Source organism: Ictidomys tridecemlineatus, chromosome 2 (genome assembly GCF_052094955.1).
Source record: "Ictidomys tridecemlineatus isolate mIctTri1 chromosome 2, mIctTri1.hap1, whole genome shotgun sequence".
Taxonomy (NCBI): Eukaryota; Metazoa; Chordata; class Mammalia; order Rodentia; family Sciuridae; genus Ictidomys; species Ictidomys tridecemlineatus.
Window position 1 is genome coordinate 220,771,569 of NC_135478.1, and position 17,570 is coordinate 220,789,138.

Consider the following 17,570-nt stretch of genomic DNA (forward strand, 5'->3'; position numbering starts at 1 on the left):
TGCTGTGGATTGCAAGAAATCAAAGTAGCTCCTCTGCTGGCTTCTGAGTTCTTTACAGAGTAGGAGGTGAGGTGTTCTGCTGGAAGTGACAAGAGACGCAGGAAGGTCACACTCTTGAGAAGTAGTGGGAAGAGTGTACCTAGTTGCTGGGGAAGAGGGGAGAGTGAGATGATGAAGGTACACAGCTTTATGGGCCATAGTAAATCTAATAAATTAGTTATCATTCCACTTTACAGCAGCTGCCTCTATAATTGAAAACAAAATTATTCATTAGTTATGTCTCTCCTAGACACTATAAAAGAAGGAAGGTGAGTAAAATCAAGACCCTGCATAAAGCACAGGAAACTATTGTACCTTGCTCATGGGCTGTAATAGCCTGACCTATTTTAATCCCGTCGACAGTTTAGAAGGAAGGTCCTACTCCCGACACGGCTTCTCTGGGCTATTAGATCTAGGGTGTGTCACACACTATGTCTGGGAGTTATATGAGGCTGAGTCACTCTGAGTGTCCGGAGAGTCGACGGGGAGAAACAGACAATGACATAATAGAATCTAGAGGGCAGCGGCCGCTGGGGGCTCTTGGCACTCTGACAATGGTCTTACACTGTCATTGGATTATTATCTGCTTCCCCCATGAGGCTGCAGGCTCCGTGAGGACAAGGTCTTTATCTCGTTCACTCCTGAATGTTCTACACTTAAAAGGGTCACTAGGGAAATCTTTATCAAATAGACAAATAAATGAGAAGTTTATAGAGGATACTGCTTATTTGGATGAAGACCTTTTGTCTCAAAAAAAAAATGACCCAAAATGGAACCAAAGAAATGCCCTACTCTTCTTTGCAGTTTCCTTAGAAACCTTTGTCTTCTATTCCTCCTTAGGATTCAGCCCTGATGGAGGCTGAGGAGCGCCAGCATGGAGCCTCTACTCCCATCCCGGCGGTAGAAGAATTCAGAATTATCCCTGAAGCTATCATGAGGAGCAGCCAGATCCCCACCATGGAGCTTGAAGCCCAGGAAGACCAGGACCCATCTTATAAGTGGGCCCAGGGACATAGACTCTTGTTGACCCAGCCAAGAGGGTTACAGGACATGACTGACTCTGTAGAGGAGGGCTTGCCCTCTTTCTCAGAGGAAAGTTCTGCAGATGTGGAGACCAACCAGGAAAGCCTTGTGGCGGAGGCCTATGATACCCCAGGACACCAGGAGGCAGTACTCCAGAGCCTGGCAGACAGAGGACCAATGATACCAGCTCCCCCAGAGCTCTGGACCTGCCCCGTCCAGGGTGAACAGCTAGACAAGCTCTCAATATCCAGTGAGCTGGGCTGCAGAATAGAGGTGGAATTTCAGCCAGACCTCACTTCTTTGACATTGGGGTCTAGAGAAGCAAAAGAGAAGGAGGCAACCTCTCCCGACACCTTGGCTCAGACTGTACTTTGGCTTCCCTGCGAAGAGCACCCTGCAGAGATGAGCCAGACTCGGGGCTCTAGAGGTGGAACTGTCAGCCAGAAGGAGGAGCGGGAAAGTCAAGGGGGAGAAGAGCTCTTACAGCCCCAGGAGACTCGGGGGCCAGAGGAGCAGGGACAACATGAAATGGAATCTCAGGGGAAAGGGGTTCTGGGGGAGGATGCTTGTTCTGGTGGGCTTTGGGAGGAGCAGGAACAGATGGTGGAGCAGGCTAATGGTAAAGAGTGGGTACACGGGCCAAAACAGGAGCAGGTACAAGATGGTGTGTGGCTTGGAGGACGAGAGAGAGAGAGACTCAGTGGGGAACTGGAGGTTCTGAACTGTGGTGAGCAGGGTCAAGAGGGGAGGGAGAGGAAAGCCCAGGGTCAGGGAGACCTCGAAGAGAGGGGACAGAAGAAGAGGGAGTTGAGGGGGCCTGAAGAAAGTAGGGTGGACTCTCAGTACATGGAGAATCTAAGCTTAGTGGGGAAGTCGGAGGAAGTACCTGGAAAACAAGATCAGAGTCCAAAGGGGAAAGTGATGGCGGCAGAGGAGGAGGAGCCAGGGAGCTGGGCTGGGGGTGGGCTGGGGGCGGTGGGAGATGAGAGGAGCACAGAAGAGGAGGAAGGTACTCATTGTCCTTCCCCCCTAGCTCTGGTAGCCCCTGAGGACCATTCTCCCGGTGACTTACTTGCAGATGCCTTTTGTCCCATGACCCAGATTCCTCAGACTGAGGCACTATCCCCCAAAGCTCTAACCTCTGCATCGGAGCCGAGAAGAGACTTGCCCCAGCTCACTTCTCTACCTGGCCCCTCTCCTACTGCAGCGTCCCTGGACAGTAGAGTAGCTCACAGTGACCAGCAAGAAGAGTCCGAGCTGAAGAAGAGGCCAGTGTCCAGCCAGGAGACTGAGGTGATCTCTGCCCATACACCTGTGGCTCTTCCAAGGACCCCAGAGTCAGCTGCTTTTAGTTCTTCCGAAGTGTCCCCCGTCACAGCTGCCTTGTCATCTGAGAGTCCCTCAGCTGGCTTTCCTAGGAGGGAGACCCCAAGAACCTCGTTCTCAACTGACACCCTATCTCCCTGTGGGGCATCAGAGACTCCCTCGGTGGCCCTTCACAGCTCCCTGTCTGCAGTGACCACCCGGGACCACACCTCCGATGGGGCCAGCCCTCATAGCCCCCCAGCCAATTGCAGTGGGACCATCCAACACCTAAGGAGCAACTCCTTCCCAGGGTCCCACAGGACAGTGCCGACTCCAGACCTGGTGGGAATGTCACTTTCTTTTTCCCACTCAGAATTACCCCAGAGGCCCCCCAAGCCTGCCATTTATGGCTCTGTGACCCCAAGAAGGGACAGAAGAAGTAGTAGGGAGTGCAGCGTGATTTCAGAATCCCCGACTGCATTATCCACCCTGAGGCAGGACTCTCAAGAGTTCACTTCAAGTCCAGAGAGACCCTCCAGTCCTCATAGCAGCCAGCCCTGGGGCTCTCTCCCACATTCAGCTTTTACTGCAGGGTCTCCTGCCTACGGTTCTTCCCCACCCACGGTCTCCATGGAGATGAGGATCCATGAATCTCTGAACCCTCCCCTCCCAGAGAAGAGACACATCCACTCTTCCATGGTGGAGAAAGATGGCCATCTTCCGACAGTGGTCCCCACAGTAAAGCGACACAGCCATCCTCTGTCATGGTCCCCAAGTTCAGAGATACATGGTTCTCCTAAAGGCCCCCTTCCCCAAATTCCTGACCCCCTTGTGTCAAGGCAACACCGACCTCTGCCATCTACCCCAGACAGTGCCCCGCATACTCAGACCTCTCTCCACCACAGGCTGAGATACAACAAGCCATTACCCCCAACTCCTGATATGCCCCAGTCCCACCATTCTCCCATCTCTTCTTCCAGTATCCCAAGGATCTACAGGCCTCTACCCCCTGTCCCCATTATGAACCCTTCCACCGAACCTCCTCCATTGCCCCCAAAGTCTAGGGGTAGGAGCAAGAGTACTCAAGGAGGACTTGTGAATTCAGGGGGTCAAGCCAAACCAAGACCCACTGGCCAAGACTGGACCATCTCCACTCCCCCCTCTACTGGACGTACCTCTTGGCCTCCAGCCACAGGCAGATCAACCGAGTCTTTGGCTTCCACCAGTAGGAGCAGGAGTGAAGTGCCCTCTGGCATGGCCTTCAGCAACATGACAAACCTTCTAAGTCCCTCTTCCCCTACTACTCCTTGGACTGTGGAGCTCCAAAAGCCCACCACCAAGGACGAACCGGCACTCTCAGAGGAGCCTGAGGGCCATGTCAGAGGAGTGTTGAGAAGATCAGACCCCCAGGAAGGAAGCAATGGCCAAAGGAGGTCTTCTGTTTGCCCAGCGAGGCAGCCAGAAAAGCCCAGCCATCCCCAGCTGGAGAAGGCATCCAGCTGGCCCCACAGGCGGGACACAGGGATTCTGCCAGAGGGCAGCGCTGGACAGACTGGGGGGCGTGGCGAGGGGACCAACAAACACAAGGGCTGGAACCGGCAAGGCCTGCGCAGACCTTCCATCCTGCCCGAGGGCTCTGCAGGTGAGCAAGGGTGAGGGCCACAGTGACACCATTGGGAGGCCAGCTCTTTCCAGCTTTCACCACCACGTCCCATCTTCTGTCCCCAGGGTCGCTGCTGTTCCCTCTGCAACTTCGCTCACTCACGTCTTGCCTTCAACAGAGAAACCCATGAGCATCCTCTCCTTCCCTTCAACCTCCACGTCTCTTTCAACCCGGGCCTTCTTTTAGTGTCTGTCTTTTCCCCCTGCCCGCCCCCGATGTTGTCTTGGATTTTTCCTACTTTTCAGTACCTACCTGCGTGGAGTAGAGAAGGTCCCTTCTACTTGTCCCATTCCTATTCTGACGAGGGCAGGGGATATAGCTGAGACTGGTTTCCTTCAATACTCTGTACTGGACTTTATTCCCTCCCAAATTCCTTTTATTTTATTTTATTTTGGTTTTGGTTTTTTCCCTTCTGGATACCTGAATTCTCACTGTAAGAGTTATCTTCTTCATTTTTCTCTGAATGTCCCTCTGAAATCTTAGTTATGTCACCCATTTCTATTTTCAGATTCAAGAGGTTCAGCCATGGGCAGATCTCCTGGACCCACAGATGCCGTTGTTTTCCGGTGAGTTACCTTCTCCTAATGGATCACTTGCTCTCTCTCTCTTCTTGGGATGCTAAGATTTCATCATCTGGATTTTAGTTGATATGGGTTCCGGGACCTAGAGTGGCTCATGGCTCTCTCTTTGGGGGGTAAATTGGGGAGACACCAGGAATCCAGGGCAGGGAGACTGAACTCTATCTGTGGGTTCTGTCGGCTGAGTCTTGAGTCCTCCATCCTTCTCAGTCCTTTGATCTTGAACTACTCCCCATGTAAAAGTTCCCAACCATCCTGAAGAGGGTCAGGATGCAGCTCTGCACCTCTCTAGGGAACCGGGTCCTGACATCCCAGCACGTGCCAGGCAGGTGAGAGGCTTTCTCATCTGCAGTTGCCTGGAGTCATCTATCTCCTGGCCAGCAAGCACCTCAGAGCCTTCCTTCCTCCACAGGGAGAAGAAACCAAAGGAGGGGACAGGAGGCTTTTCACGACGCCGCTCCAAGCTCATCAACTCCTGTGAGTACCTTGGAGTGGGTCTGCAGGCCTAGGTAGGTGTGCTGCCCAGGAAGGGACTGGGCCTCATGGTTGTCGGCAGCCTGGGGTGATGTCTGCAGGAGAGAGAACTGCCAGGTCAGCAGTAGCTGGGCAGCTTCCATCTTTCCCTGGGCCTCCGTTCACCTTCCCTTTCTTCCTCTCTTATGCATCCTCCCATGCCTCTGTAGCCCAGCTACTCTACCAGGAATACAGCGATTTCTTTCTGAACAAAGAGATTCAGAGCCAGCAGCGGCTGGACAGCCTGGCAGAGGCCCCTGGGCCCACCTCCCCGCGGCAGCCTCGCAAGGCGCTGGTGTCCTCAGAGTCCTACCTGCAGCGCCTCTCCATGGCTTCCAGTGGCTCCCTCTGGCAGGAAATCCCTGTGGTGCGCAACAGTGCCGTGCTGCTCTCCATGACCCACGAAGACCAGAAACTGCAAGAGGTACCAAGCAGGGCAGGGTGTGGGAGGAGAGGGGCTTACAGGAAAGCTGGCAAGGTTGCCTTGCTGACCTTACTGTCTCCTACTCACAGCAGCACCTCTAAGAGCAGGCTGTCCCCACCCCGTGCTCACCCCACACCACACACACACACACACACACACCACACACACAGTGACCCTGAATCCTCTCCGTTCTGGAGAATGAATTGTTTTCCGAGTATGAGCACTGTCCTCCTCCCTGCTTCCTCATGCCACTGTGCGTCTGTGCATCTGTGCCCACCGGTTACTGGTTTGGGGCTTGGGTAGGGTAACAATGCCTGTGAATTTGTTGGATGAACTTCATCCCATGCTTCAGGGTAGACTGAAATTTCCCTCTTCCTGCAAGATTTCAGGCTACACTGAAGTTTTCCTCTTCAATCAAGATGTTATTTTTTTTTTTTTTTTTGGTGCCTAGAAGAGGGCCCCATGGAGTTGATCTAAGAGGCTTTAGAGCATCTCTTCTGGGCCTTCATTCCCAAGAGCAATACTAGAGGCTGTTAGTCGGGTTTTAAGCTATCACTATTAGCACGTTTTTCCATCAAAAGCTTCTCTTAACTCTCAGATCTATCTGAAATATGGTGTGCAGGAAGACAGTTGAGCAGGGTCCAATAGAATAGTTTAAGAAATTAGCTTTGGGAGTAAATGCCCTGCATGGAAGCTCACTTTAAGATCTGCTGTTCAACTTGGCCAAGTTACTCCATCCTTCTAAGCTGATGTTTCCCCGTTTGTAAACTAGAGATGCAAAGAGTTACTGGAGAAGTGAAAAGATGAGAGCCTGGTACTCAAGAAATGTTGACTATGTTAGTGCCAAGTGAGGTACACCTGGTTCCCCACTTACCAGCTGTGCAACTTCAGGCAGGTTATATAACTTCACGAAATCTCCATCTCCTCATCCACACATGGAGGTTAAAATGCCTACCTTTCAAGGTGGCTGGGTGGTTTATTTTATTCATTTAGTTTTTGTGGGATGAGGAATTGAACCCAGGGCTTCTCAACCACTGAGCGGTATCCTCTGCCCTTTTTGTTGTAGTTTGAGACAGGGTCAAACTTGTAATCCTCCTGCCTCAGCTTCCCAAGTAGCTGGGGTTACAGGCGTCACCACTGCTCTGTGGTTTAAATGAAATAACACGTATTAGTTTAGCATCGTTTGCTAAATGTGAGTGCCGAGCTTTCCCCTTTCATCATCAGTGGGGAGTGACAGTTTGGCCGTAAGAATTTAATGGTAATCAGTGCTTTTACTACCACAGAGACCGATGTTTTTAGGTTTTTCAAAGCTCAGACTTGAAGGCCCTGTTCTCACCACCATTTTTAAAATACATTGAGAATGTTTAGAAAATCACTCATGTACCCATACTTCTTATTCAAACAATGGGATAGGACACAAACTTTAGCTCTGTCTCCCCAACTCCAGCAAACTAGGAAGTCTCTAGGGCTCCTGGTCCAGCTCTGGCCTCATGTTTGTGAGAAGAGAGGCCTCTGCGTCTCTACCTCTTCTATACACACTTGCATGTCATAAAATAGCCCCCTGGGGACTACAGTGTGCTGTCACAGGCTCCGTTTCTTTTGACTGTCTTTGGGAGGGGAGAGCCACTCTACCTGCATAAAAAGACAAGAAAACTGAGGTTTAGAAAGACTCAGTGAACCACTGGACGTCGCAGGGTCGGTGAACACTGGCCCCAAGACCAGACAAACCTGCAACATCAGCTCGAGTGCTGCTGTGGGGGAGGTTGTTGGGCCATGTCATTGGCCATCCAAGGGGTATCTGTCTTCTTTGGCTTTTCTATCCGGGGTCTATCTTGAAGCCACATGCCTGGGTGGAAAGCATGAGAAGCCCACACTAGTCATGGCCCTGAGTCATTGCACCTCCTGCTGGAACCTCCAAACATGCTCTCAAGGGCTGTGTTTTATGTTATACCCCAACTGCACCATCTTGTTCTCAGATATCCTGTTTCTTTCCATTTCTCCTCCCACCCCAACCTGATCCATCAGCTTCATTCCCTAAACCTGTTCCTCTCTCAAAGACAACTCTATCATCCACCTAGTGACTCCACTGTTCACCTCGTTCCCTGACTTAAACACCGAGGCGTTAACTGTGGCCCTTCCTTCCTATTCAGGCCCCATTTCTAGCAAGTAACCAAGTCCTTCCAGGTCTGCCCCCTAAATACTTATGAAGTTGGCCTGCGTACCCTCATCCCCATGTTTTTTGAGGGTCTCATCTCTCATCTGGTATTATTACAACATTTCCTACCCTGGCTCTCTTTACCCTTTACCCTTTACTCTCTTACTCTCTTCTCTACATTGTTCCAGAAATGTCCTTATCAGAAAGCACATCTCATCAAGTTTTTCCCCTACATAAAACCTTGTTTTTCCATTTTTCCCTTATCTTCAGTCCAAACTGTTTTACATTGTTTATTTAACTCTCTAGACCTTGTTCCTATCTCTCTTTGCCTCTTCCGCCTCATCTCTTGATACTTTTGTATAATTGGTTCCCAAAATGCTCAATTTATTTAGGAACATTTTTTTGAAATAAATGTTATTGTGTATATTTAAGGTATACACCCTGATGTTAGGAGTTTTATATATATATATATATATATATTAAAAAAGATTACTGCAGTGAAGCAAATTAGTATGGTCACCATTTCTCATAGATATCCATTTGTGTGCATGTTGAGTTTCTTGATCAGCATATTTTTGCCTTTGGATGCTTGCACATGTTTTTCAAGCTCTGGTTTAAATCTTACATATTGAAACAACTCTTATCTCTCCCCCAGATCAAGTTAGATTCTGCTGTAACTATGAGCTATGAAAGGGTCTATCTTATTTAGATCCCTAACCCTAGAATATTCCTTAGTGTCTGGTATATGCTAGACAGCTAGCAAAGTTTTTCATTAGTCTTCTTCCTTCTCAACATCTTAGGCCAAATTTGAGCTGATTGTGTCAGAGGCCTCATACCTACGCAGTCTGCACGTAGCTGTGGATCATTTCCAACTTTCAAGCCAACTCAGGGCCACCCTTTCCAACCAGGAGTACCAGTGGCTCTTCTCTCGGTTACAGGATGTTCGAGACGTCAGCACCACGTGAGACTATCCTCTCCCAAGTACCACTCCCTCAGCCTCAGTATTGTTAGCCACTGAACCTTCAGTCAGGGTTTTCCCCCTTAGAAACCTTCCCTTGGCCATATCTCAGGATGAAATTGGGCCTCAGCTCCCTCTATGATTCCAGATGGCTGTAGAGATAGGAAGAGCAAAGAAGCAGAGACAGTTGAGTTAGACAGGCCATCACTGGAGAAGTAAGTTAATGAGAAAAATGTCCGGGGTGAAGGTTGTGGACATAACTGCGGGCATGCACTGCATTAGAGATAAGGTGAAGAAATCATCTGAAGATGGGAAAACCAGAATAAGATAGAAGAAAAGGAAGAAATAGAATATGAGAATCAAGAGTTAAATCAGGAGCAAGCTAGCAATAGCCTTAGAGAATCCCAGTGTGTGGCAAGGAGCACAGAGCTAAGGAGAGTCAATAGAAATTACAAATGGGAAGAAGTCAGAAGTCAGGGCATAGCAGGGGTCAGCCAGCTGCTGAGTTGAGGCCCTAAAATTTCATGAGACTTGTTTAAATACCGTACAGGTTCCTTTCAGACCTAGAAGAGAACTTCGAGAACAACATCTTCTCTTTCCAAGTGTGTGATATAGTCCTGAACCATGCTCCGGACTTCCGCCGGGTCTACCTGCCTTATGTCACCAACCAGACCTACCAAGAACGCACCTTCCAAAGTCTGCTGTGAGACTGATCCCCATTCAGTTCTTGGTGGGCCCTGCAGTGACCTTGTGCCAATCCCTCACCCAGAGTGCTGTCCCAAGGATTCACGTCCCTGTGCCTGCGGTGTGGTGTCAAGCCCCAGCATGCCTTCCATATCAGATCTTCTCAGCAATCACATCTGGGCCCCTCTGCAGCAGATCTCACCATTGTCTCCCAGCCCCAGATATTCCACTGAGCGTCCATTCCCCACGCCTTCACGGAGCCCCCATGATTCCCCTTGTCCCTCCTCACCCGAGGTTCACTATCATGCAGGAATAGCAACAGCAATTTCCGAGAGGTCTTGGAGAAGCTGGAGAGTGACCCCATCTGCCAACGCCTTTCCCTCAAATCCTTTCTGATTCTGCCCTTCCAGCGCATTACCCGTCTCAAGCTGCTGCTCCAGGTAGGCCAGATACTTTATGGGTCACCACCCTGAACTCAAAGGGATGATCCTGAGAAGCTTCAGGACAGAGGACCATCATTTTTTGGCCATTTACCTCCTGTGGAGGATGTGAGCCGTCTCCCCACTGCACACACCTTTCTTTCTCAGAAATATTTGTTGTTAAAATTGTATCCCTAGGCTTCTCCATTAATCAACCCCCAGTTATCTCTTCCTATTTGTTTATTTCTTCCTACCACCTGGCTCCTGCCTGCTGTTTATCCTGTAGAACATTCTGAAGAGGACACAACCTGGCTCCTCAGAAGAAGCAGAGGCCACAAAGGCCCACCATGCCCTGGAGGAGGTCAGCAGCTACCCACTCCCATCCTGATTGTCCTTCACAGACAAGTCATCCCTTCCACAGGCCCACAGCTCCAGACAGCATGGGAGGTGGGATCCTGTTAAGGGGGAGCTCAGCCTCCCTGCATCCACCACACCTCCAAGCATGTCCACCCACAGCCTCCTCTTCCATACCCAGCACCACATACCAAGGGACTGGGCTCCCACTCCCACAGCCCCTCACCCAGGAGCATTCTGTCAGCTTGTGCAGAATACACCAGAGTCCTAAGGCTTGACCTCCATGTTCCCTTCAGTCAATGCCAGCCCAGGAGAAAAGAGGAGGCTGTCCTATCCTTTTCCAGATTGCTTTCAGGGAACTCTGAGATCAAAGACTCTAATACAGTCCTTGTCCCCTTTCCTCGCCTTGCCAAACCCTCAGCTGATCCGAGACTGCAATAATAATGTCCAGAGGATGCGTCGGACAGAGGAACTGATCTACCTGAGCCAGAAGATTGAATTTGAGTGCAAAGTGAGTGAGTGCCCAGCCCCCTACTCTGACCATCACTCTCTATGGCATGTCCCACAGGTCACCTTCTAAACAGAGTCCTCTTGTTTCCCTCTTTCCAGCCTCCAACCATCCTGCCTTGCTTTCTGTTCTGTTTCTGGGATACACAAATATCCTCTTCAATCTCCAAAACTATTGTCACTGTCACGTGAAGGTGCATAACTGTGTGCATATTATATTCTTTTGGTGTTAAAAAGGGAGGACAAATAAATACACACACACACACACACACACACACACACATACATACACACACACCCACACACACATTTGCTTGTGACTCATAGGGAAACTCTGGAAGGATTATTTAAAGAAGGAACAGCAGTTACAAGGAAGAGGAGGAGTGGACAGGATAGTTAGAGGGTTCAGAGGGAAACAGAATCTAGGCAGGTAGGTTATGAGTAAGAGAGAAGACAAGGAAGAGATGGTTAGTGAGGAAGGAGGACTGTCTGTGACGCTGCCTTCTCTCTCTTCTGCCCCTAGATATTCCCACTCATCTCACAGTCTCGCTGGCTGGTGAAGAGTGGGGAACTGACCGCCCTAGAGTTCAGCGTCTCCCCAGGGATGCGAAGGAAACTGAACACACGTCCAATCCATCTGCACCTCTTCAATGACTGCCTGTTGCTGTCCCGGCCCCGAGAGTCAGTGGCTGGAATGGGAGGCTGGGAGAGAAAGGGAATGGAGGAGTCAAGAGGGAAGGCCTTAAAGGAACAGAGAAGGGTTGTCTTCTTAGAGGATCTTTTCAGTGGTTCAACCCATGGAGTCCAGGTCATAGCATAGAGAAGAGAAACACCAAATTAAGTCATGAGGAGTTATAAATGCCTCTATAATGGAGTTATAAATGCCTCAAATGATCTTAACCACCTTCTGAAATCATTTTTTGTTTGTTCGTTTTTGTTTTGTTTTTTTGGTGTGTGTGTATGGGTGTGTGCACGCTTTGGGCTGGAATCCACCTGCTAGCCCAGAGATACTTAGTTAATTTCAGATCTTAATTAAGCTCTATTCCTTGGAACCTTGGAAAGTTTATATTCATTCTGTTTCTTCAACTTCTTAAAGTAAACCATTATTCATTGCAAGGGATAGATGTTTTGCCAAATTGGTGAGGACACAGGAGCTACCATCTTGAAAGCAAGTTAGGACCATTTTGTGGTTTTTATAGGAATTTTCAGGCTGCAGATGCTAAGGACATAGAGTTTGAATCCAAGAATGTGAAGGTGGATAGAATATAGAAAGCCTAGAGTCCACTGAAAAGACTTCTGTTTTGCAGGGGTAACCGATTCCTGGTATTTGACCATGCTCCCTTCTCCTCCATCCGGGGGGAGAAGTGTGAAATGAAGCTACACGGAGCGCACAAAAACCTCTTCCGCCTCTTCCTGCGGCACAACACACAGGGCACCCAGGCCGAGTTCCTCTTCCGCACAGAGACTCAGTGAGATGGGGCTGGGCAGGGGCGCTGGTATGGGTAGCCTGGGAAGGAAGTGGGATCAGGCAAAAAAGATGTCCAGGAAACCACCTAAACACTACTTAGCCCCCTCTGGACTGGGGGCCATAATGGAGAGCTCTAAATTCCCAGAGCTAAGAGGCAACCTGTAGGAGATTACAGGCAGAAGGAAGTTTGAAGTTGCCATTAAGACTCAGCATCTATTTTATATCTTTTACTCAAAAAACTAAAGAAGGGGGATGGACTGGTTTGGAGTAAGCAAAGAATTTTCATCCTGGTGTCTGTGAGTTAGTGTTCATGTGTGCAAGCCAGAGACCCTTCAGTGCCATGGCTGCTGGACACATGTATGAATAAGACAAGCACTGGGTGCCTTTTGCTCCCCCACCCCAACCTGCCTACTCCATCTTCTGTTAAGCAGAAAGTCATAGTGCTGAGAAATTTGATTGGCTTATCTTTTCAATGATCATAACAACTAATATATTCATTTGATCTTTGGAGATCAACAATTTTACCTATAAAATCTGGTTTCACAGCCAGGTGCAGTGTCAGATACCTATAATCCCTATAACAGGGAGACTGAGGCAGGAGGATCACAAGTTGGAGACTAGCTGTAGCAACTTAGCAAGACCCCGTGTTGCTAAGTTGTCAAATTTTAAAAAAGAATTAAAAGTAAAAATAAATGCGGTACATAAAGCCTATAGCAGTGAATTCCTAAAAGACTATAGTATTACCAATATTATAAAAGATATGAGAAGAGTCTTTCTTTAAAATTTTCAACATATCTAATCATTTGAGATATCCTACATTCAAGAACCTTTTCAGTTTCGTCCCTTGGAAGACTACTCAGGGTAGTACTGATAACACTTACCTTCACTTATGAAACAGAAAGGCTGATAGCAGGTTATGTATGCTAAATATCACGTAAGCCAAATAATCAGATGCAGTTATGTTCTCTTTGTTTAGTGCTTTGGGTAGAATTTTCCAGTAAAAGTGTCAGCTCTCAATTACCTAAGCATATGTGGAAGCAGAGGTTAAGATAATGCAAAACCTCCAGATGATTATAAAATTAGCATTACTTTGTATAAGAATGACAACAACAACAAAATACTAAGCTGTTTCTCCCCAGTTGAATTATTATCACAGAATAACTTTTTATTTTTGAAATATTTGATTGATGTGGGCAAGAGAGTGTCAAGAATCATGCAAAGTGATAGAGGGAATCTAAATTGGGACGAACATTTTACTTGGCACAATTTCCAAAATGGAAAGTCTGCATGTGTGTAATTGACAGTTAACTTAATACCCCGACTTGGAAGGTATAAGGAATCTGGAGGGGGAAAGAAAAAGGGAAAGTGTGGAAGACACGTTTACCTACAGTTCAGGATGGTACCAGGTTCCACCACGTAGGGTCCTGGTGACTTTGTGGTGAAATCACTGAACTAGAAAGTCCTTCCCACAGCTATTTGCTTCCCAGTCATTGGCTCTGATACACACCCACAGGCTGCTGTTGTAGCTGAAAATACCACCCTGCTTTGTTTTCTCAGAAGTGAAAAGCTTCGCTGGATCTCAGCCCTGGCCATGCCAAGAGAGGAGTTGGATCTGCTGGAGTGTTACGGTGAGTGAGAATCATCAGGGTTAGAGGTCTCCCCTGGACACAGGAGGTCAGGGTGCTGGGCGGTAACTCTGTGAGGCTTCTGTTGTTGCTTTTCCTCAGACTTCCAGAGTGAAGCTTAAACACTGGAGCTTCAACACTGAGACACATCTGCTTCACCATGGCAATGCCCTTCCCCCCACACACACCCTGCCTTAGGCTATAGTTTATTCATTCTAAGATATTTGTCCCCTTAAGTCCATTCTGCTGATTTTGCCTGGGTTTTACTAATTTGAAAGTGTTGGGGAAAATAGGGGATCACAGGAGGATAGCAACACAGATTTGTCCTGACCATGCCCCTCCTGTATGGGATGGCCTGAGGCCAGTTAACTGGAGGGTCCCTGGTAGCTGCAGGCTCACATTCTGAATTCGTGTGCATTTGTGCCAAGATGGACTTCTTCTGGCTCTTATATCAGCCCTCAGTTGTCCACCAGCAAGGATTTCCTAGTTTATGTCCAGAGGAAAAAAAAAAGAACTCAAAGGAATACTGGGTTTTTAGTATCTGAAAAGAATAAATGAATATAAGGAAGCTTTGAAAAGGAACTAGGAGAACTAAGCTATAACTGAAATCTGTTAACTTCCTATATATTCCATTTGTTGGCTTCCCTGGAGGATAAGGGGGGCAGGGTAATTTTTCCTTCTTCATTATGATCTTAAGAATGGTAGATGGGGAGGAGTTTTAGAAAAAGAAGTACAAATAATATGCAGTCTTGTGCTTGTTTTCTGGGAGAACCAGTGCAGCATAGTAAAGCAAGAGGAGCAATACACGCCTATGATGGAACGCTTAGAGGTCAGCCCCACTCTGAACTTTTTTACCTTCAGCCTCAGCTCTAGGGAAATTTTGCCTGGTTCATAAAAATAAACAGATATCCAGCAACTCCTCAAGAACCATCTTGATCAATAATTATCTTGGTCACTCTATGAGGATACTGAAGCCAAAGGGGATTGAGTCCCTTGTCTAGTGCATATTTGGGATTCCACTGATGGAATCTCCCAGTCTCACTTCAGACATTGAAGGAAATGAAGAATGAGTCACAGGCTCAGATTTTACCATCTCAGTGGAGAAGCAAAGCACATAAATGGAACATTTAGAAGAGGGAGACATGGTTTCTTACCAAAAGTCAGTTTTAAGAAGTTCACAATCCATTGAAGACAAAGGGGCTGGGGAGGGGTTCAGAAGGAAAGTGGGTCTTCAATAGGATCTCTAGTATTTGTAGCAAACAAACAGTGGTCGCAGATTTCTCAGTCATCTTCTCCAGAGAAATAGAATTTTGGATCCATTTCAGTTTGGGTATTTTTATTTCTGTATCAACTACTTGGTTGCTGGTAGAAGATGAATGTTTTCCCAAACTCCCCCTTTGTTTAATGAGCCCACACTTACCTCTAACTGAAGTCCTGCCCACTGCTCCCTGCCATTTCTCGCTCGTGTTCTGGGCTCCTGCCCCTTCTGATCTCTCTTCACCCTTCTCTTCCAAAGACTCCCCACAAGTCCAGTGTCTCCGCGCCTACAAGCCCCGAGAGAATGACGAGTTGGCACTGGAGAAGGCCGACGTGGTGATGGTGACTCAGCAGAGCAGCGATGGTAAGAGGGAGACTCCAGGAGGAGTCCAGCAGGCCAGGTGTCCGGGGCAAGACGTGGGGGTGGTTAGGTTCCTGGGGCTGCTGTAACAGAGCAAAGTTATCCTCTCACAGTTTGGTAGGCAAGAAGTCCAAAATCAAAGTGTTGGCAGCGCCGTGTCCCTTCCGAAACCTCTAGGGAGGATCCTTCCTAGCCTTGTCCAGTCTGATAGTCACACATGTTCCTTAGCTGTAGCAGCACATTTCCAGTCTCTGCCCACGTCTCCCTGGGGCCCTCTTCCCTCTGTGTGTGCCCAGGTTTCCCTCTTTCCCTAAGGACACCAGTTGTATTGGCTTAATGGCCACCTTATTCCAGTCTGAGCTCAGCTTAACTGTACTAATGATATCTGCAACAACCTCATTCCCAAATAAGGTCTTGTTTTGAGGTCCCAGGGATTAGGACATCAACTCATACTGGGAAAGGGGACACAATTCAACTCCTAACAACGGGGAAGACTCAGAAACGGGCAGCTGCAGATCTCACCAGACCCAGGGCAGCCATATTTAGTACATAGGGAGGCTGGTCCCCTCCAGGTAACTCTTTGTGCTTGCCCTGTGCCCACAGGCTGGCTGGAAGGTGTGAGGCTCTCAGACGGGGAGCAAGGCTGGTTCCCTCTGCAACAAGTGGAGTTCATTTCCAACCCAGAGGTCCGTGCGCGGAACCTGAAGGAGGCCCATCGAGTCAAGACTGCCAAACTACAACTGGTGGAACATCGCACCTAGCTATTCCCTGAGAGCAATCTCATGAGCTTAAGAACAAGCTGCCCTCTGGACCAAGAACTAAGTCCAAGGACAAAACCCCGTTAACCCAGCCACTCATCCCAGGCCTCCTTTTCTGTGCTTTGTGCTTGGTGGGGGGATGTTGAGGGACTTCACACTGGACTCTGGGATCCTTTTTTCACAGGAAAAGGGCCTGAAAAGCCTTATTCAGGGAACTTGACTTCTGCTACCATACGGTCCTAAAGCATCCTTGGCTTCCCGAGTGCAGATTTAGACCCGGCCCAAGTTCCAGTCATGGCCACATGTTCAACACTCTGACCTCAGGCCACTGGAGGACAATGTTTAAGAGGGATTGACACATCAGATGGGAAGGTCAAGCTGGTGACCTCTAAGGTGTCTTTCAGCCTCGGAGTCTCCGCAGTGGTTGGTGTGAACGCCGCGCGTGCGTCCCTGAGATCTGTGTCTCTGGGTGGCAATGTGAGGGGGTACTCTTGCCATAATAAACTTGGCACTTCTCTGAGTGTTTTCTTCTCAGACTCCTCAGACTGAACAAGTTTCAAAACATGGATTCCCATAAGAGTTCCAACCTCTTTTTTTAGGTGTCATGACAGAAGGCCAACATGGGGTGTAAGGTGTGGCAGCTGCTTTGTGACCCCTGAGAGTTTGGGCAGTTGTTCTTCTTTCCATGGTATCAGAAGTAGGAGAAGGAAGAAGTACTCGATGCGTAATGAAAGCCCCATGCAAACCCTATTTACTCTACCTATAAGGTCTAGATATTGGCTAGTTTGGGTGGATGTGACAGATCCTATTCAGACCATTCGTGATTTTCTTATTGTGGCTCAAATCATTGTGAAGATATCTTCACAGAAGTTTTAACTTCTTTATGGAGGCAGCATGGCACAACAGAAAGAGTCCTAGAATCCAAGTCAAGAGGCCTAACGTGCAGTTACCACAGGCTATGATTCAGTCTCTCCATGTCTCCGTTCCCTGACATGTAGAATGCAGGATCAGACCAAGCAAGCTCCAAAGTCTTATCCAACTCTAACCATATATTTTTCTCTGTCTCCTTTAAGATTACCTTTCTCAGTTGAAGGGTACCACTAAATTTTCTTTGTCACAGAGAACTGTTGTGTGATGTGATAATAACCTAGCGTCTTCCATGGCGTCTTTTAAGCTAGATCATTACGGTCTTTCCTTGAAGGTTGCATTGCAACTTTGTAGAAAGGTAAGAATAAACATTATAAAGTTTGTTCTATCTCCAGTTCATCATGATAATGACAACATAGTATCACTTTTGATAACACTTTCTTTTCAATCCATCCTAAAATATGTTAGCTTGCTTATTTTTTTTTTAATTATTATCACTATAGCATGTAAGAATGAAGAATAACATTTTGTCTGAAGCAGGTTGATTGCTAAAAAGTTTAAAATAGACATTGGAGAATTTCAGTTGTGGGATTTTTCCACTATTTTCATAAA

At 48.0% G+C, this 17,570-nt stretch overlaps 1 protein-coding gene across 3 annotated transcripts in view; it reads left to right on the forward strand.

The window, feature by feature from the left end:
• Positions 1-16,611, forward strand: part of Arhgef5 (Rho guanine nucleotide exchange factor 5) — a 22,046-nt gene extending 5,435 nt beyond the window's left edge. For all 3 annotated transcript variants that reach the window (XM_078040693.1, XM_005326625.5, XM_078040692.1), the window contains exons 2-15: positions 880-4,009; positions 4,539-4,596; positions 5,021-5,085; positions 5,292-5,545; positions 8,501-8,661; positions 9,209-9,361; positions 9,653-9,782; positions 10,048-10,122; positions 10,537-10,626; positions 11,146-11,303; positions 11,930-12,091; positions 13,648-13,718; positions 15,232-15,336; positions 15,937-16,611. In XM_078040693.1, coding sequence (XP_077896819.1) covers positions 892-4,009; positions 4,539-4,596; positions 5,021-5,085; positions 5,292-5,545; positions 8,501-8,661; positions 9,209-9,361; positions 9,653-9,782; positions 10,048-10,122; positions 10,537-10,626; positions 11,146-11,303; positions 11,930-12,091; positions 13,648-13,718; positions 15,232-15,336; positions 15,937-16,094 — 4,758 coding nt within the window. In that variant the 5' untranslated portion in view covers positions 880-891 and the 3' untranslated portion in view covers positions 16,095-16,611. The remainder of the gene's footprint in view (positions 1-879; positions 4,010-4,538; positions 4,597-5,020; positions 5,086-5,291; positions 5,546-8,500; positions 8,662-9,208; positions 9,362-9,652; positions 9,783-10,047; positions 10,123-10,536; positions 10,627-11,145; positions 11,304-11,929; positions 12,092-13,647; positions 13,719-15,231; positions 15,337-15,936) is intronic.
• Positions 16,612-17,570: the final 959 nt, after the last annotated feature.